The sequence below is a fragment of the Apostichopus japonicus genome, chromosome 13 (assembly GCF_037975245.1).
Source record: "Apostichopus japonicus isolate 1M-3 chromosome 13, ASM3797524v1, whole genome shotgun sequence".
NCBI classification, from domain to species: Eukaryota; Metazoa; Echinodermata; class Holothuroidea; order Aspidochirotida; family Stichopodidae; genus Apostichopus; species Apostichopus japonicus.
The window spans coordinates 15,735,765-15,752,001 of record NC_092573.1 but is presented as its reverse complement, the minus strand read 5'-3'; the positions used below and the strand labels follow the sequence as shown (position 1 = coordinate 15,752,001).

At 36.7% G+C, this 16,237-nt stretch overlaps 1 protein-coding gene across 4 annotated transcripts in view; it reads right to left on the bottom strand.

The window, feature by feature from the left end:
- LOC139978697 (uncharacterized) overlaps positions 1–8,667 on the bottom strand; it is a 29,820-nt gene extending 21,153 nt beyond the window's left edge. The window contains exons 1-8 of one of the 4 annotated variants that reach the window (XM_071989120.1): positions 8,146–8,667; positions 6,336–6,439; positions 6,057–6,155; positions 5,705–5,803; positions 4,682–4,813; positions 4,070–4,198; positions 3,108–3,299; positions 1,532–1,600 (exon numbers count right to left, since the gene is read on the bottom strand). In XM_071989120.1, the coding sequence (XP_071845221.1) occupies positions 1,532–1,600; positions 3,108–3,299; positions 4,070–4,198; positions 4,682–4,813; positions 5,705–5,803; positions 6,057–6,155; positions 6,336–6,439; positions 8,146–8,185 (864 nt within the window). In that variant the 5' untranslated portion in view covers positions 8,186–8,667. The remainder of the gene's footprint in view (positions 1–1,531; positions 1,601–3,107; positions 3,300–4,069; positions 4,199–4,681; positions 4,814–5,704; positions 5,804–6,056; positions 6,156–6,335; positions 6,440–8,145) is intronic. The other 3 variants (XM_071989121.1, XM_071989122.1, XM_071989124.1) reach the window with 3 other exon arrangements.
- Between the last annotated feature and the right edge of the window lie 7,570 nt (positions 8,668–16,237).

Below are 16,237 nucleotides of genomic sequence, written 5' to 3'. Positions count from 1 at the left end.
TTATGATCTTCATACTGTTATGTGTGTATGCACGTCACTAAGTTATTCATTAGTATTTGTTTGCAGTTCCCAGTATACATTTGCTGGTAGATATACGCAACAAAAAACACGATTTCCAGATATATCAAAGATTGATTGAGATAGGGACATATATATCTTTATATTTTCAAAAATATCGTCCCATTGTTCCGGTGCACCATGGGATACTGGTTTCATGGATTGTTAGCTGGTTACCAGTGTCATAATATCCTCACTTAAAGTATCACTGTATAAGCAATAGTACACTCAATAGGCTAAAGTTGCACTCTATAGTACACTCAATCAATGCAGTATAATAGTGTAAGATACCAACAAAGTGAACATGAACATCCTAATCACGTGATCAGTCTCCATTTTACACTGTAAGCGTCGGATACAGAAATAACGATAACTCCTGTGTTCAGTTTTGAAGAGAAGGTAAAAGATTGTTGGTAGGGTGGGGAGATAACTTCATTGATATTATAAGGAGGAACACAACCAAGTAAATTTCTTACTCCCATGTCATTGCTATTATCGTTCAAACACAGATATAAATATATTCATCCGCTTAGTAAAACCGTGGCCGGGGTTGTTTGGGATGGATAAATGATAAGCACGTGACGAAAGGAGGAAAAGAGATAAAGAGGTGGAGAGAGAGAGGTGGAGAAAAGAAACAAACACATAAAGCAGAACAAAAGCATTGATGCAAAGGATTAAGCAATTATCAATAACACTGAACATGTTAATCCGACAGACAGGTCAAAGAAACACCAATATCTAAGGATTTCTTTCGAAAAATTAAAACAATCTTCTTTTACGCATTGTGGGTAAAAAAGAAGTGAGAATAACTAACTCGATAATTGTTCAGAAAAGAAATAGGCGAAAGTCTAAGCGTCACTACGCATCGTACATGTGCAGGTATATCTGTTGCATTATGTATGTCTGACGGGATAAGTGGCGGGAAGTTTTTACTCGATATGAAACAGCATATGTACCAATCTCCCCTATTGGCAGTATAAGGACATGCTTTTATGTCTTTAGTACCGCGCGTTGAAGTATTCCCATAGAATAGTCTATGAATCCGTAGAACTCAAATTTCTTTGTTACCGAGTTCTACGGATTCAAACATTTTACTTCAGCAAAATGAATGAAAAACATTAACAAGGATTGAAAAGTTTGCGTTTTAGAAACTTAAAAGCGAGAACGTTCCTTTTGTTTTAAGAGTCTTTTCTGAAACCTTGACTAAGATGAGGAAATGTGTGATTTGTTCCATAAAGAGCAACAATCCCATCGCCTAGTAAGAGATCAAGAAACTTAATCGGAACAGCTCTCCACTAAGCCTGTCTACCTCTATAAATAGATTCATTTGCTTTTATTCTGTCATGTTGTGTATAAATAAAATGGAATTTCGATATATATGCTGTTTCATTAAGTCTCTGTGTAAATGAAGCAATGCGTTTAGTTATAAACATAAGGTTAGTTCAGGTTTGAATTGCTGATGATGACGTCATACCCTATCAAATAGTTCTACGTCTGCTTCATTCTGTTCTTCCTGTGTTTGATCCAGAATACGGCTACGTTGCTAATTAAACAAAATGATTTACGATAGTCATTACTTAGATATCATCTCTGTAAAGGGTTCACTGGTATTGGCTCGCGTTATGAGAATTAAAAAGTGCCTGATTACACCATTGTTCATTTATCAATCAGCTAAAGCAAGGGCGTAGGAACCGGGGGGGCTGGGGGGGCGCCAGCCCCCCCAGTGAAAAATGTGGAGGGGCGGAAGTATCATTCCGCCCCCCCGCTTCGCAAGTCAGAAAACCCCTTTTTTATTTCCAAATGAGAAAAAAATCTCATTTGGAGCACCAAATTGCATCTAAGGCCAGGTGAAAATGCAAAATTATATACAAAATGGAGTGGGTGGGTTGAAGTGTGCTATATTGCACCAAATTGCATCTGAGGCCCCAAGGAAATGCAAAAAAATTCCAAAGGGGAGGGGGACACCCCCTCCCCTTAGACCCCTCCCCCAGGCCGGCCATCAGTCTTCAGCCCCCCACTCAAAAGTACCTTCCTACGCCACTGAGCTAAAGTGGTACCACCAGATAACCCCAAGTCGCAAATTGCCGATGTTTGCACATTAAAACAAAGGCTTACTGAAACCCTTAAATAAAAAGTTATTTGAAACTGTAGAAGAAACACTATCACGTGAGCCAATATGCACATATAACTGTGATATGTTCCCATTACAAAATGAAATATTCTAAGTAACAATTGCAGTGATTTTGACATCGGTTTCATTGGTCTAATACACATTCTAAGCAATATCAAGCCATAACTGAATTGCATTATGACACATTTTTTTCTGTATGATCTTAAGAGTACTTCATGGTCGCTACATCTTGTAACTCTTCAAACTTGGAACACCTAGCAATATTGTTCCAATGTTTAATCGAAAACAGTAAACAAGATAAGGTCCTAATGACGTCATATGAATCAAATGTCAATTTGGCAACAATGACAACGAAACACACAGGCCGATTGAGACACAATCAAATATAATTGTATATAATAATTGGTTCTACGAATTCAGCTATTCTGACTGGAAATTCCTCAATATTTCCAAAGCAAGTGGTTTATGGAAGAATCAATTTGAAGGTACCAGCAAGTAAACCATACCAGACTCGAGTACTAATGTTGTGCGACTGAATTTACCATAACATTCCTATCAACATAACAACAAACTCGAGATATAGTTGAAAGGTAGCCTAAACACTTTCCTCCGCTATACCTTAAAGCCCCCCCCCCCCCACCAGTCTCGTTCGTTTTTTCTTTTTGTTTCATTTTAATCTCACTCCTTATTGACAATAACTAATGAGTTCTTACATAAGACAACACATACAAAAGTACACCAGATACATGAGACGTATATGCAGTGCTTTCATTAGTAAAAACATTCATGTTTTCATGCTTGACACAAACCTATATGCACCCACCAACTCCGTTCAGAAACATTACAGACCCACATAACCGTCTCCGTCCACTATAGCCTACTGTATTGAGATACATTCCCTAAATCATCAGTTAAATACCTCGGGATTCGTTCTGGTTTCGAAGTGTGAATATTCTGGTCGTACGCGTATATTATCTTGCGACTCTACTCTTTTATCCTCTTTGATCGTTTCCATCTCTGGTTCCTCGTCAACAAGGGAAGATAAACTGGTAAACAATGCCGTGCTTATTTTCCTCATCGCCAAATCCAAAGAAAATTCACTCTCAGACGACTTGTTACAAACATTTTCAATTAAAATAGAGATGACAGAGACAAAAGAAAGAAATTTGAGGAGAAGACACGAAGAGAATAATGAACGGAAAAGGACAAAGTTTGTTGATGGTAAAAAAAACAACGTCTGTAATAATCACACAGGTCATTCGGTATTCCCCATGTAGAGCTCTCTCTATCAACAACTTTAGACTCGGGATGAAGAGGAGGAGTAGGAAGAGGAGGAGGAAGAGGAGGAGAAAGGATGAAACTGACGATGGGAAAGTTTAATCTGTAAAGGTTCCTTCAATTGACATATAGAATAAGTATATCTTTAAGAGTATTTATTCATAATACTCTTAACAAAATTGATGAACCCGATTAAACTAATTTACTGCATTCACCATCTAGAGATCTTCAAAGATTCTTCCATTTAAATGCATCAACTTGTTAACAAATGCATAAGAAGCTTGGAACAACTGCTATAGGAATCCATTTTTTATTTCTCGGGAAAGTGACCACGGGAGTCACTGGATAGTAAGAAAATTGTATCGAAGTTTGTTTCAGTGAAAAGTCACTAAAGCTGAATTCTTTCCAGGTTCTGTGGTAATTGGACATACATAGAAGACTGCTCACTGTAATGTATACGTCTAATTGTATGTGTGTATGTTTGCTGCTATATACGTATCAACGCATTTATATTTCAAAGATATATAAATAAATTTACAGTTTAGAGCCAACTTTACTTCATGTATTTTAATCATCACTCTTACATACCAAGAATTAACTTACCTTTCCTGCTTTGGTTTCTAATTTGGATGAGTCTGGTCTTACTTTTTCCTTGAAAAATGTGTTTTGGTTACTGCCGAATTTCTTTCCTAAATTCATGAACCTCCCAGCTCCTCCAAGGATATCGGATACCTGATTAAAGTGTGTAATGTGATTGGCAAGGAGAGTGGGAAAGGGGTGTAGAAAGTGATGTTAGTGAACACAATCATGTTAGTGAGAAAAGAAAGATCGTGAAAATGTTCAAACAATTTAGTAATTTGAGTGGATTAGCATAGGAAAGGTTGATGAACATTTTATTCAAGCGACGTTTAGATATATACGAACGTAGTATTTTACTTATTCGTATTGAAATAGCCAAAGCAAGACTTCATAGTCAAAATATCCGTTATGAAGAAGAAAATCTATTCGATTTTCTGAATTTTTGAAAAGATGGAAGATGAATACAGAATGGTTTTTCCTAAGTTTACTTGTTATATATCTATATATATCTATATATATTTCCAATCGTAAATGTTTTTGTTTAATTCAAAGTACTCATTTAAGTGTTCTTAAACCATAATTGGATCTATCAAAAATATTTATAGCAAGTAATAATAAAGCTATGAATATTCATACCTTGCCACCCACGGAATCAAGGAAAGTGTCTTCATCATCAAAGCCCTCTTCTTTGAAGACTTCTCTGACTAGGTATTGCAGTACATCCATGTGGCCCCGAGTAGCAGCACAGTGGACGATCGTTAGGCCTTGCTGTTATATGTAATCATACACGATTATCTCCAAATGTGAATTATGTTATCATTTCAGTGTACATTTTATTAATATTCTATAACGCATTCCTTTACCACACAGGGAAACGACGCTGAGACATTAGGTTATTCTCATTGTATATACATATATATATATATATACATATATATATATATATATATATATATATATATATATATATATATATATATATATATATATATATATATAAATGAAAATCGTAATGAGTTGGAAAATCAAGAACAGTGAAAAAACTTCCAGCCTCCACCGGGATATATATATTTATATATATATATATATATATATATATATATATATATATATATATATATATTAGTATATTTATATATTGTATATTCAGCAATAAAATGATAACAACAAATGCATAATTGCCTTAAATTGTTTAAATAATTTGCAATTTTAGTTACATAATTAAATGTCTTATCATAATGTACTTAAGATTTTCTGACGGATATTGTGAATTAATTTATGTTATAATAGCGCATTCGGACATTTTCTTAGGCCATATTTTGTCCAGTCTGTCGGTCGGTACTTCTCGCGGTCTCACTTGACTTCCAGCACCTCACAATACTAACGCATGGCACTACTTTAGTAATGATACGTATACAAGATGAATATAGACAGGCCTCTAATCATGGGGCATGTGTTTAGAAAACCAGGAACAACATAAAGAAATGACAATTAAGAAGTGGGGAGGGGAGGTGAGATAGGATGAAGACACCTTCAAATCTGAAAGACATTTACAACACATACACATGTACATATACTTCGCACCTGTCAGCTTCACAATAATTTGTTCGATGATGGTATCGCTTTATAAACGCAAATATGAATGTTTTTTAATCATACCTTATTAACAACGGAAGAGTCAGCTCCTGCTTGTAGCAGTTCTTTCATAACTTCTACCTTCCCAAACCATGCAGCCCACAGTAAAGCATTCATTCCATACTGTGAAAGATAAATTACATCAGTATGTTTAGCTTCTGACTAAAACAATGTATGGTAAATACAAACAACAAATTGGTCTGGTCTGTGACCGGTCAAGGGAGTGAGTATACAGGGTTATAAAGTTAGCAGTAGTTATATACTATATTATTTACAATTGATACAGAAGTCACGTTGATCATTTAGACGTGGCTAAGACAGAAGCAAAGTTTGTAATGAGGAAGATCGTTAATTATGGATTATGGTTTATACTTACTATATCACCATCTTCAATTTTGGCACCAGCTGACAGTAATGTTTTGATGACGTCAACATGACCCTGCCCAGCGGCTAAATGTAATGGAGACCGTAATTTCTGTGACAAAGTTTGGAGAAAGGAGAGATGTTTTCATAACCAGTTTTAAAAGAAACGAACAAAGCTGCAGTAGAATATACTATAGTACATGTTGGGAAGTAAAACGGTTCGACAGCGCTTTATCAAATCATAATCTTCAGTTGATTATATAGATACTTTCCAGCATTCTGCGAAGCTTACCTCGTCCAGTGCGTTGACATTGATTTTGTTCCGTATTAACTCTTTTACCATGTTCAGGTCCCCATTGCGCGATGTTTCGTGCAGTTCTTGTTCATCTTGATTAACTAAAAAGATAATGAAATGTGTAGTAAAAGTACGACGTCACGAACACTAATTATATAAGGCTTATTGTCATCTTGATAGTCTCATTTTTATCATTCCGATCGCTTCGAGCGCCCCAAGAAAATCGAATATGACTTCCAATTGATTTGTCTTTGATTTATTTTCTTCTTCTCTCATATAAGTGTAAAATTATCGATGAAAACAAGTTAAATTTAATAAGGAAGGTGTTAGTGATAGTCATAGGAGGCACCAGGGCGGGGGGGGGGCAGGGATTCCCCAATCATGATGCTAGCTCCCAATATCAACCGCCCCCCCCCCCCCGTGTTGACTGTGGTAAGAGAAACCTGTCGTCCTTTATTTGGGTTATATTAGGCTTAACAAATGTTTAATCTTTCGCGGACATTTCCCCCTGGACCCCCACGTTATCATTGAAATATATATATTCCAATGAAATTTGGAATCCCTTCAGCTACCTGGTTTGGAATACTTTTCACAGAATTAAATCAAATGCGCTTTGAAGTCGCTAAGAGAGGACAAGAAATATCTCAATACCAAATAAGGCTTTGAAATAAATATCATAGAAATTGAGAACAAGGAATATCTGCAAACGTATGAGCTTGGTAGGCTGCGCACACTGGATCCACGCTAGGGCCCGATATACATTAAAGAGAAACGTGTTGCAGCTTCTGAGGGCCCTGCACTCCTAGCCAATTACAGTCTACAGTTGTCATTATAACACAAGTTGCAGCTTGGTTGGTTATATTTTGAAACGATGCTAATCTAGTCAAAATTCAATAGGAATTATTAGAACAACCTTGCGATTATAGACCTTAATATGGACCTAACTCATAGTCTAAATATGCCTCCCAATGCACCCCCTTGACGTCTAAAAGTTTTATTTTCCCGCTTGGGAGTGACTCCAATATCTGGTTTGCCCCCTCACTCCACAAATGTTTGCTATATACGCACCTGCATCGTTTGACACAGTTGTATTATGTTTCAAGGTCATATAGAAAAACAAAACAATAGCAATTGCTAGACTAGGTGGAGTTCATGTAGGCTATGGGTAACACTGATTATTTGCAAATAAAATGATCATTTTAACACGGGAACAAACTGCGGAGCTGGTATTGTACCAATGTACTTGGTTCACAAATGATTTACATGCTCAAGTATAAGTCCAACAGAATAAAGAAAATAATAACACTTAGCTAGCCTTGTTTTGAACGGGGTGGGAGGGGAGGGGGGACTGAGATGTAAAGTCGTCCAGGCGAGGATGTCCACGCCCATGTGAGAAATTTCGGTTAAGTGGACACTGCTTATAAGTTATGCAACTTTTGAAACGATATTGGAGATTTTTCGCCTGCTTAGCCTGTACCGCAGATACATGTTACATAGGCATAGCCTATATTATGTACTGTACGCAGATACATGTTACATTGGCATATATGTACTGCAAATTTCTTTGTGATATTCAGTGTGAGGACTATAACCCTGTGATGTTGTTTTTTTTAGCGAAGGGGGAGGGGGGAGGGGTGAGAGGAGAAGTCCCCTAATGTGTACGTGGTAGCGCCCCTGCCAACAATATCAACCGGGCTGAAGGCTGCAAAATGCATGGTCTAATACGATGGAACCTTAACTACATTATGGTGACAATCGATGACCAAACAAAGTCAAATTTGAATTTGAAACACATTGTTGTACTTACGGATTTCTTTGTCGTCTTCATAAACATCATCGTAGAGCATGATGGCACAAAATACACACTGTTTGTGTGACAGATCTCTGGCCGGCGAACTATAGTCCTATTTACAACCAGAGAAGGTATACCAGTTCACCCAAGAACACTGTTCGTGTTGCTCTGTTCCCTACACCTAATACCACGTTAAATCCACACCATATATAGATTACGTCGTCAATACAGCTCTGCTATGATGTCATTTAAAGAAATAGCGGATTACAGTTATCATCGATAGGAAGGGTTGATATTGAACAATCCCTAGTCTACAAATCGGTAATACTTATCACTATAATAGATGAGACCAGTTCAGTAATCGATGTTGTTTGCCTGGTGCTATCGAGTTACAAGCAGACTAAATTAACATGACAATAGATTTGAACGATTGTCCGTCTCTGCAATAACCCTGTGCTGTTCACAAAACCCGATCCAGTCAGGTGTGAAAAGTGACTCAAAAAGTGTGGACAACCGCACCGCACTGGCACTGGCATATATAAGTATGAGCATATCAATATAGGCTTACTGTTGTAACCAATATAAATAAAGGATTGCAGCTTTCAAATATGCCGTTCAATGCATACCTGCATAATTCCGCTCTGCTTTTTATCTCCGGTGAAGTTTTTGGAAGGTAGTAATATAACGTATACAATAGCGTGCAATGGGTAGAGAAAGGTTGTTGTTGTGTATAATCAGGTAGGTGTTACACGGTAACACTTCCATGCATTATACAATGCTTAATGTTATAATGTGTCAGTGACGCGTGCATACGATAGTATATCAACAGTTTTATTGTTGGAAACGGTAACATGGGAACTTGAAAGAAGTTCGCTGTGTTACATCAAACTTCCAGTTCCAGGTGTCGACCGATTGATTCAGTTTGTCGTGACGGTACTTGAATGAACAAATAGTTGCGTTTCACAGAAAGTGTACAGAGGGCGCTATGAAGTATGCTGTATCAGAGCCTATATTCAGCTCTGTGCTATAGGAACTCTATGCGGTACTAGAGTCTCTCATGATTACCATGGACAGTACTATACATTTCTATCTTTAACTTGTGTTGTATAAGTTCTATACTCGCAAGGTATCCAACGGCTTTTATGTTAAATACTTTAGTTGTAAACAAGCTTTTGAAATAAATAACAACAGCCCCTCCTCCCTCCCCCTCCCACCCTTAGTATAATAATGTGGAATACAGTACATATTAAAAGGAGTCACAGAGCAAACCATCGTCCTTGGTCTATATAGCGAATCATCAAATGATCCAAACAGCTAAGAAGTATTTTCATCCATTTGGGAATTAAGTTTTCTTTAACAGACAAAACAGAAATTTTCAGTAAGACTAAATACGACGTAATCCGCGAGCCACTTGTGCTGAGTTCAGTTTTTAAAGGGTGTGAAGACTCGCGCAAAAAGAACGTCTAATGCCGGTAATCTGACCTAGTTTCGAATGAGGTGTAACAGAAGTGTTAGTCACCACCATCGATCCCAGAAAATACACACACACAGCTTGCTACCATCGGTAATTAGACACTAGTGTACAGTCAGTACATACAGCTGCGGTCAATACCCACAGCACAGTGTACAAATAATACAGCGATGGACATCTCAGGTCCAGCTAAAGATAACAAGGTATCACGTTTCATTACTGTCTGCTTTTTGTAGCGACGCGAACAAAACGTCATTTGCAAGCAACGGAAAGTTAGCTTTTTCAGATGGCCGCACGCGGTTTGGGGCGAGTCTTCAATGCCTTTAATGATTTTTGTTACCCCACCACCAAACCAGCCGACCAATGGTTTGGATTGATTAGAAGTGAGCGATGATCGTCCGATTTCAGTCAACCGAGACTTTTGCAAGAAACCTTCTCTACAATGTCATATTAGTTTCAAAAGTTTAATTTACATTAATTTAACTGTTTAAGTTATTCGAGAATATGGTCACTACTTTGCCTCTTACCTTGTGTTCGTATAAATAATATAAGCTTTGTCTATCTTCAAATTTGACACTTCATAACGGCGTGTCCATACTATGATATACTTTTACGAGCTCCGTGTATAATTTGCAACGTCGTGTCCCCGATTCAACTTATGACTCGGGATATTGTGCATGCAGGCTGGATTTACAACTGTCGGTGCATATCTACCTAGCCCCATCATATTAGCTGAGTGGATTCGATTCAGACCTGTGAGCCGGGAGTCATTATAGTTCACCCCACACCCCACTCCTCATCCCCACTCCTCATCCCCACTCCACTCCTCCCCGCAAGAAAGTGCTAAATTTGGAAAACTGTCAGCTGTTTGTGCATCAAGAAAATGTAAATTGCACGTAAAAACTTTCCTCTCACCCCAGTGAGCCTTTGCTTACATGCCCCAACCACAGAAGAAACAGAAACAAGCAACCGTATCATAAAGTGAAATAAAACAGGCCAACTCGTTCCCTAGGCCATATACCGGTTTTCGATCTAACATTGCAAAGGAGTCCCATTACCGGTAATGATCTACGAGGGTGGAAGGTATATTAGATCAACACTTGAAAGTGGTGCTTGAGTTTACAATGGCATACTACTACGCATAGCCAATATATATATATATGTATATATATATATATATATATATATATATATATATATATATATATATATATATATATATATATATATATATATATATATATATATATATATATATATATATATATATATATATGTATATATATATATATATATATATATTTATATATATATATATATATATATATATATATATATATATATATATATATATATATATATATATATATATATATATATATATATATATATATATCTGCATATAAGCATCTGGCATATAAGCATCTGGCCTTCAACGATGACATCTTCCACTTACATTGCCCTCCATAAGAAGAACGACAGAGGGGTTTGTGAAAACTATCGCACATTGGCTCTCATAAGTCATGCCAGCAAAGTGGTGCTCAACATCATGCAGTCACGTCTTCAGACTAATCTCGACGATGTAAGTGAGGTGCAGTTCGGCTTCCGCTCCGGGAAGTCAACCACAGATGCTATCTTCGCTCTTAAGACTATCACATCTGCCTACTACAGAGCCCACACCCCACTCCATCTCATTTTCGTGGATTACAAGAAAGCTTTTGACAGTGTGAATCATGCCCTCCTAATGGAGAAGCTGGAACAGATGGGGGTGGACAGAGATGTCATTAGACTCACAGAGAGACTTTATCACGATGCTGGCGGCGTCTTACAATAGAAAAATGAGACAACAGATGCTTTCAATACGCCTGTCGGTTGTAGACAGGGCTGCCCACTTTCTCCAATCCTCTTCTCTCTCTACACTGAATGCCTTATGAGGGAATGGCATGCAAGGACCGCTGGTTTGCCTGGTGCTACCATAGGAGACCGCACAGTGAAGGAACTGAGATACGCCGATGATCTTGTCCTGTTTGCGCTATGCGCTGCGGAAGCAGAAACGGCTCTCAACATCTTAGCGGACGTTTCCAAGCCCTATCAGCTTGTGATACACCCGGGAAAAACGGCTCACCTTGTCATCAAGACGGACCCGAACTCTACCGATACCATCCACCTGGGGACCTCCATTATCCCCAACGTTAACTCATTCATGTACCTCGGCTCCACCATCACCCACAACACTGATGACACTCCAGAAATCAGCAAGCGGATCGGCATAGCCAAGACTACACTCCGCGAGTGCAAGTACCTCCGAAGCCCACATCTCTCCGTTGCGACTAAGCTTCTGGTCATCAGAGCCCCAGTAATGTCTATAGTTGACCTATGGCTCTACTACATGGTCGATTAAGAATTCGGATGCAGCCAAACTGGATGCTTTTGGTCGTACCGTCTGGAGATGGCTGCTAGGTGTCAATTGGAGCGACCACGTTACCAACGAGTCACTTATGCGTATGATAGACGGTAGATGGCTATTCACCTATGACACTATATATTGTGCAGAGAAAAATGGACTGGTTCAGCCACATCGCCCGTCAACAGGGTCTCCAGTGGGACCTCTTGTCAGGTGCCGTTCTGGGCACAGTGAGTAGTCGTGGGCGGCCTCGGATGACCTGGTATGATAACATCAGAGCCTCAACCGGTCTCACCATGGAGGAAGCAAAACAGCAGGCTCTTTCCCGGATTCATCTGCGGATACGTGGTCACCAATCAGCTCCACATCGCCGGTCATCTCGCATCGCTTTGAGACAGCGCCCACGGACTCTTCAGAGTCTTTGACGATTTTCTATCTATCTATCTATCTATCTATCTATCTATCTATCTATCTATCTATCTATCTATCTATCTATCTATCTATCTATCTATCTATCTATCTATCTATCTATCTATCTATCTATCTATCTATCTATCTATCTATCTATCTATCTATCTATCTATCTATCTATCTATCTATCTATCTATCTATCTATCTATCTATCTATCTATCTATCTATCTATCTATCTATCTATCTATCTATCTATCTATCTATCTATCTATCTATCTATCTATCTATCTATCTATCTATCTATCTATCTATCTATCTATCTATCTATCTATCTATCTATCTATCTATCTATCTATCTATCTATCTATCTATCTATCTATCTATCTATCTATCTATCTATCTATCTATCTATCTATCTATCTATCTATCTATCTATCTATCTATCTATCTATCTATCTATCTATCTATCTATCTATCTATCTATCTATCTATCTATCTATCTATCTATCTATCTATCTATCTATCTATCTATCTATCTATCTATCTATCTATCTATCTATCTATCTATCTATCTATCTATCTATCTATCTATCTATCTATCTATCTATCTATCTATCTATCTATCTATCTATCTATCTATCTATCTATCTATCTATCTATCTATCTATCTATCTATCTATCTATCTATCTATCTATCTATCTATCTATCTATCTATCTATCTATCTATCTATCTATCTATCTATCTATCTATCTATCTATCTATCTATCTATCTATCTATCTATCTATCTATCTATCTATCTATCTATCTATCTATCTATCTATCTATCTATCTATCTATCTATCTATCTATCTATCTATCTATCTATCTATCTATCTATCTATCTATCTATCTATCTATCTATCTATCTATCTATCTATCTATCTATCTATCTATCTATCTATCTATCTATCTATCTATCTATCTATCTATCTATCTATCTATCTATCTATCTATCTATCTATCTATCTATCTATCTATCTATCTATCTATCTATCTATCTATCTATCTATCTATCTATCTATCTATCTATCTATCTATCTATCTATCTATCTATCTATCTATCTATCTATCTATCTATCTATCTATCTATCTATCTATCTATCTATCTATCTATCTATCTATCTATCTATCTATCTATCTATCTATCTATCTATCTATCTATCTATCTATCTATCTATCTATCTATCTATCTATCTATCTATCTATCTATCTATCTATCTATCTATCTATCTATATATATATATATATATATATATATATATATATATATATATACCCAAATATAGGCCTATATATGTGTACAAATTATAAATACATAAGTCATAATATGAATATGTCAAGCACAGAGTAATATGATACGTACCTAACCATTTATATTGTCATCCAAAGCATAATAAGCCGGATAGTTTTCCCAAATTGATATTAATATTTTCCGTTAATCACAAACTTTCAGATTGACTGGTTTCTACAAGAGTGACTCTAACGGAAAGATATCATGCGTTTCATTGATAAGAGAACTGAAACTGCGCCGCACTATTTATTACGCACCAAGACCGTATATCTAACTTTCGGAGCCGATGTGCAACTTGTGATTACTTGTAATTCGTCAAGGCTTTTACTAGTTCAAACAGAACCAAGTTAGCTCAGTTTTACTCTGTTTGCTCTCCTTTGGCAATACTTCACGTTATTTGTCATTCTAACTTTGTAATAAATGTCAAAGTCTGCAATAAAGTAACAAGCATTTAAAAAAAATCATTAGTTATTGTTTTTTATTATTAGTGTATTATTTTTGTTCTAGTAAAGTTACATGCATTCACATGTAACATGTTATTTATTACTTAATATCCTATTTTTCGATTTCAAAGATAAATGAAAATGAAAACTGTTGTATGTAACGTGATATACATGTTTCACGTGTTAATCAAACAAGTTATTTTATTTTTACTAATCATCTTCGATAACGATTTTTTAAGAACAAATATGGCAAATTAGTCCTAAAATGTACGTTTTTTTGTTGATGTAAGTTTTAAATGATTCATCACGGTTTCATCAAGTTTTGCGGATATATAGCGGTATATTTCTCAGAACTGGAAACAGAAGGTTGTTTTTATAAAATATCTGGTGCCGATTGACTTCTTTTCCTAATATCCTTCCACCAGCAACCTTCACAGAAGGCTTAAAACAATATGCTTGTCATGAATTAGTTGTGAACGATTCTCATTGGCTGATTTACAAACTTTTGTAACAAATATATGTACCGTTGATAATATAATAAATAAACAGTTTTAGTTTAATGTAGAGGAGAATAAACTCTATCAGCCGGTCGTTTAATTTGATCTCTAAGATTTGTTTAAAAATGTAGAATCAACAAACTGTGTGTTTCACGGAAGACTATAAGGTGCTATAGACGCTTTGGTTTGTTCCTTGAGTGTTCTGTATCCGGAAGGTCTTCCTACAAAGGAGAGGAATATTATTTCTCTGTTAAAACAGATAATTATTCAACTATTCGACATTGCTGAGAGGTTACACTGATACAGTGTAAATGTGTTAGTGATCTGAAGTGGAGATTGTTATCATCATAGGCCTATGACTGGTCTACGGGATTCATAGTAACATCTGCTAAGTGCTATTACCCCCCCCCCCCCCCCCACTAATACTGGCCCTATCTACCGACCCACTCTATACCCGATAAAAGGAATTCCTAGCGGTGGAATTAAATCGAGCAAAAACAGCCTCTTGAAATCCTTCCAGGCGTTGATATGTGATGGCATAAATTATCATTTGGTTACTGAACCACCTGCTGTTTTTGTTCTAAATAACTGGGCAATTAATTTATTGGTGTACTTTGGCAAATCATGATTAGGGGTGGTACGACCAGTTCTTCGTATATTCCAAATTTCTTGTATTCTAATTTATGCTCAAATTGCTGCATTGTCATTGAGCAGCAACTTTCAAGTTTATCCATAAGCACCAGACACCGACCCACCAAGACTGAACATGATTTGTTGAGGTATTTACTGATATACGTATGTGATATGTAACCATGGCAATAATTTAGTGAGCCTTTTCATAGATCATTGTGGCATAGGAATATCAAGAAGGTTAGTTCACTCGTTTTTGTAACTTTATTCATGGTTGTGGTCCACATCAACTAAGTATGTCGCTTAACATGGGTAAAAAAGTTTGTCAAATTAAATAGGTGTAATGATTACCCATTTATTTGTATCTGAGTATGATATACTCGTATATACATACTACCCACGTATGTAAATATATAGATATTGCACATATTAACATATAGCGTATGTACACACACTGCATGTGTATATTAATGGTACCACATAGATCAGTTTTCTTCAACCTGTAATTAAATTTTGTGCTTTACGGTACGGTTTTTCTATTCGTGACAATGTTGTGTTCGTCCTTGACGCAATTTAATTTCACATAAAGCCCATCCTGATATAGAAATGATTTGTATTAGTTAAAACATAACTGTGAGTTAGTAGTGGCGCAGTCAAGGTGGTGCTATGGGCGGGACGACCTAGACCCCAACAGTGTTCTGCTCACCCCAAATGGTTAGAAGAAAATTCTGTTTTTCAAAATTAGATAGATTATGTCTGTCCCCTCGAAAGCTTTGATTCACCTAAATAAAGGTCTAACAACACCCGTTTGTAAGAAGTACAAACGCATGGTCGATGTTACATGCTGTCTGTTTCTGTTTCAACTGAGTGTTAAGGTAGGGGAGGGGTGAGGTAAAGAAACCCCCTGAATACTTACC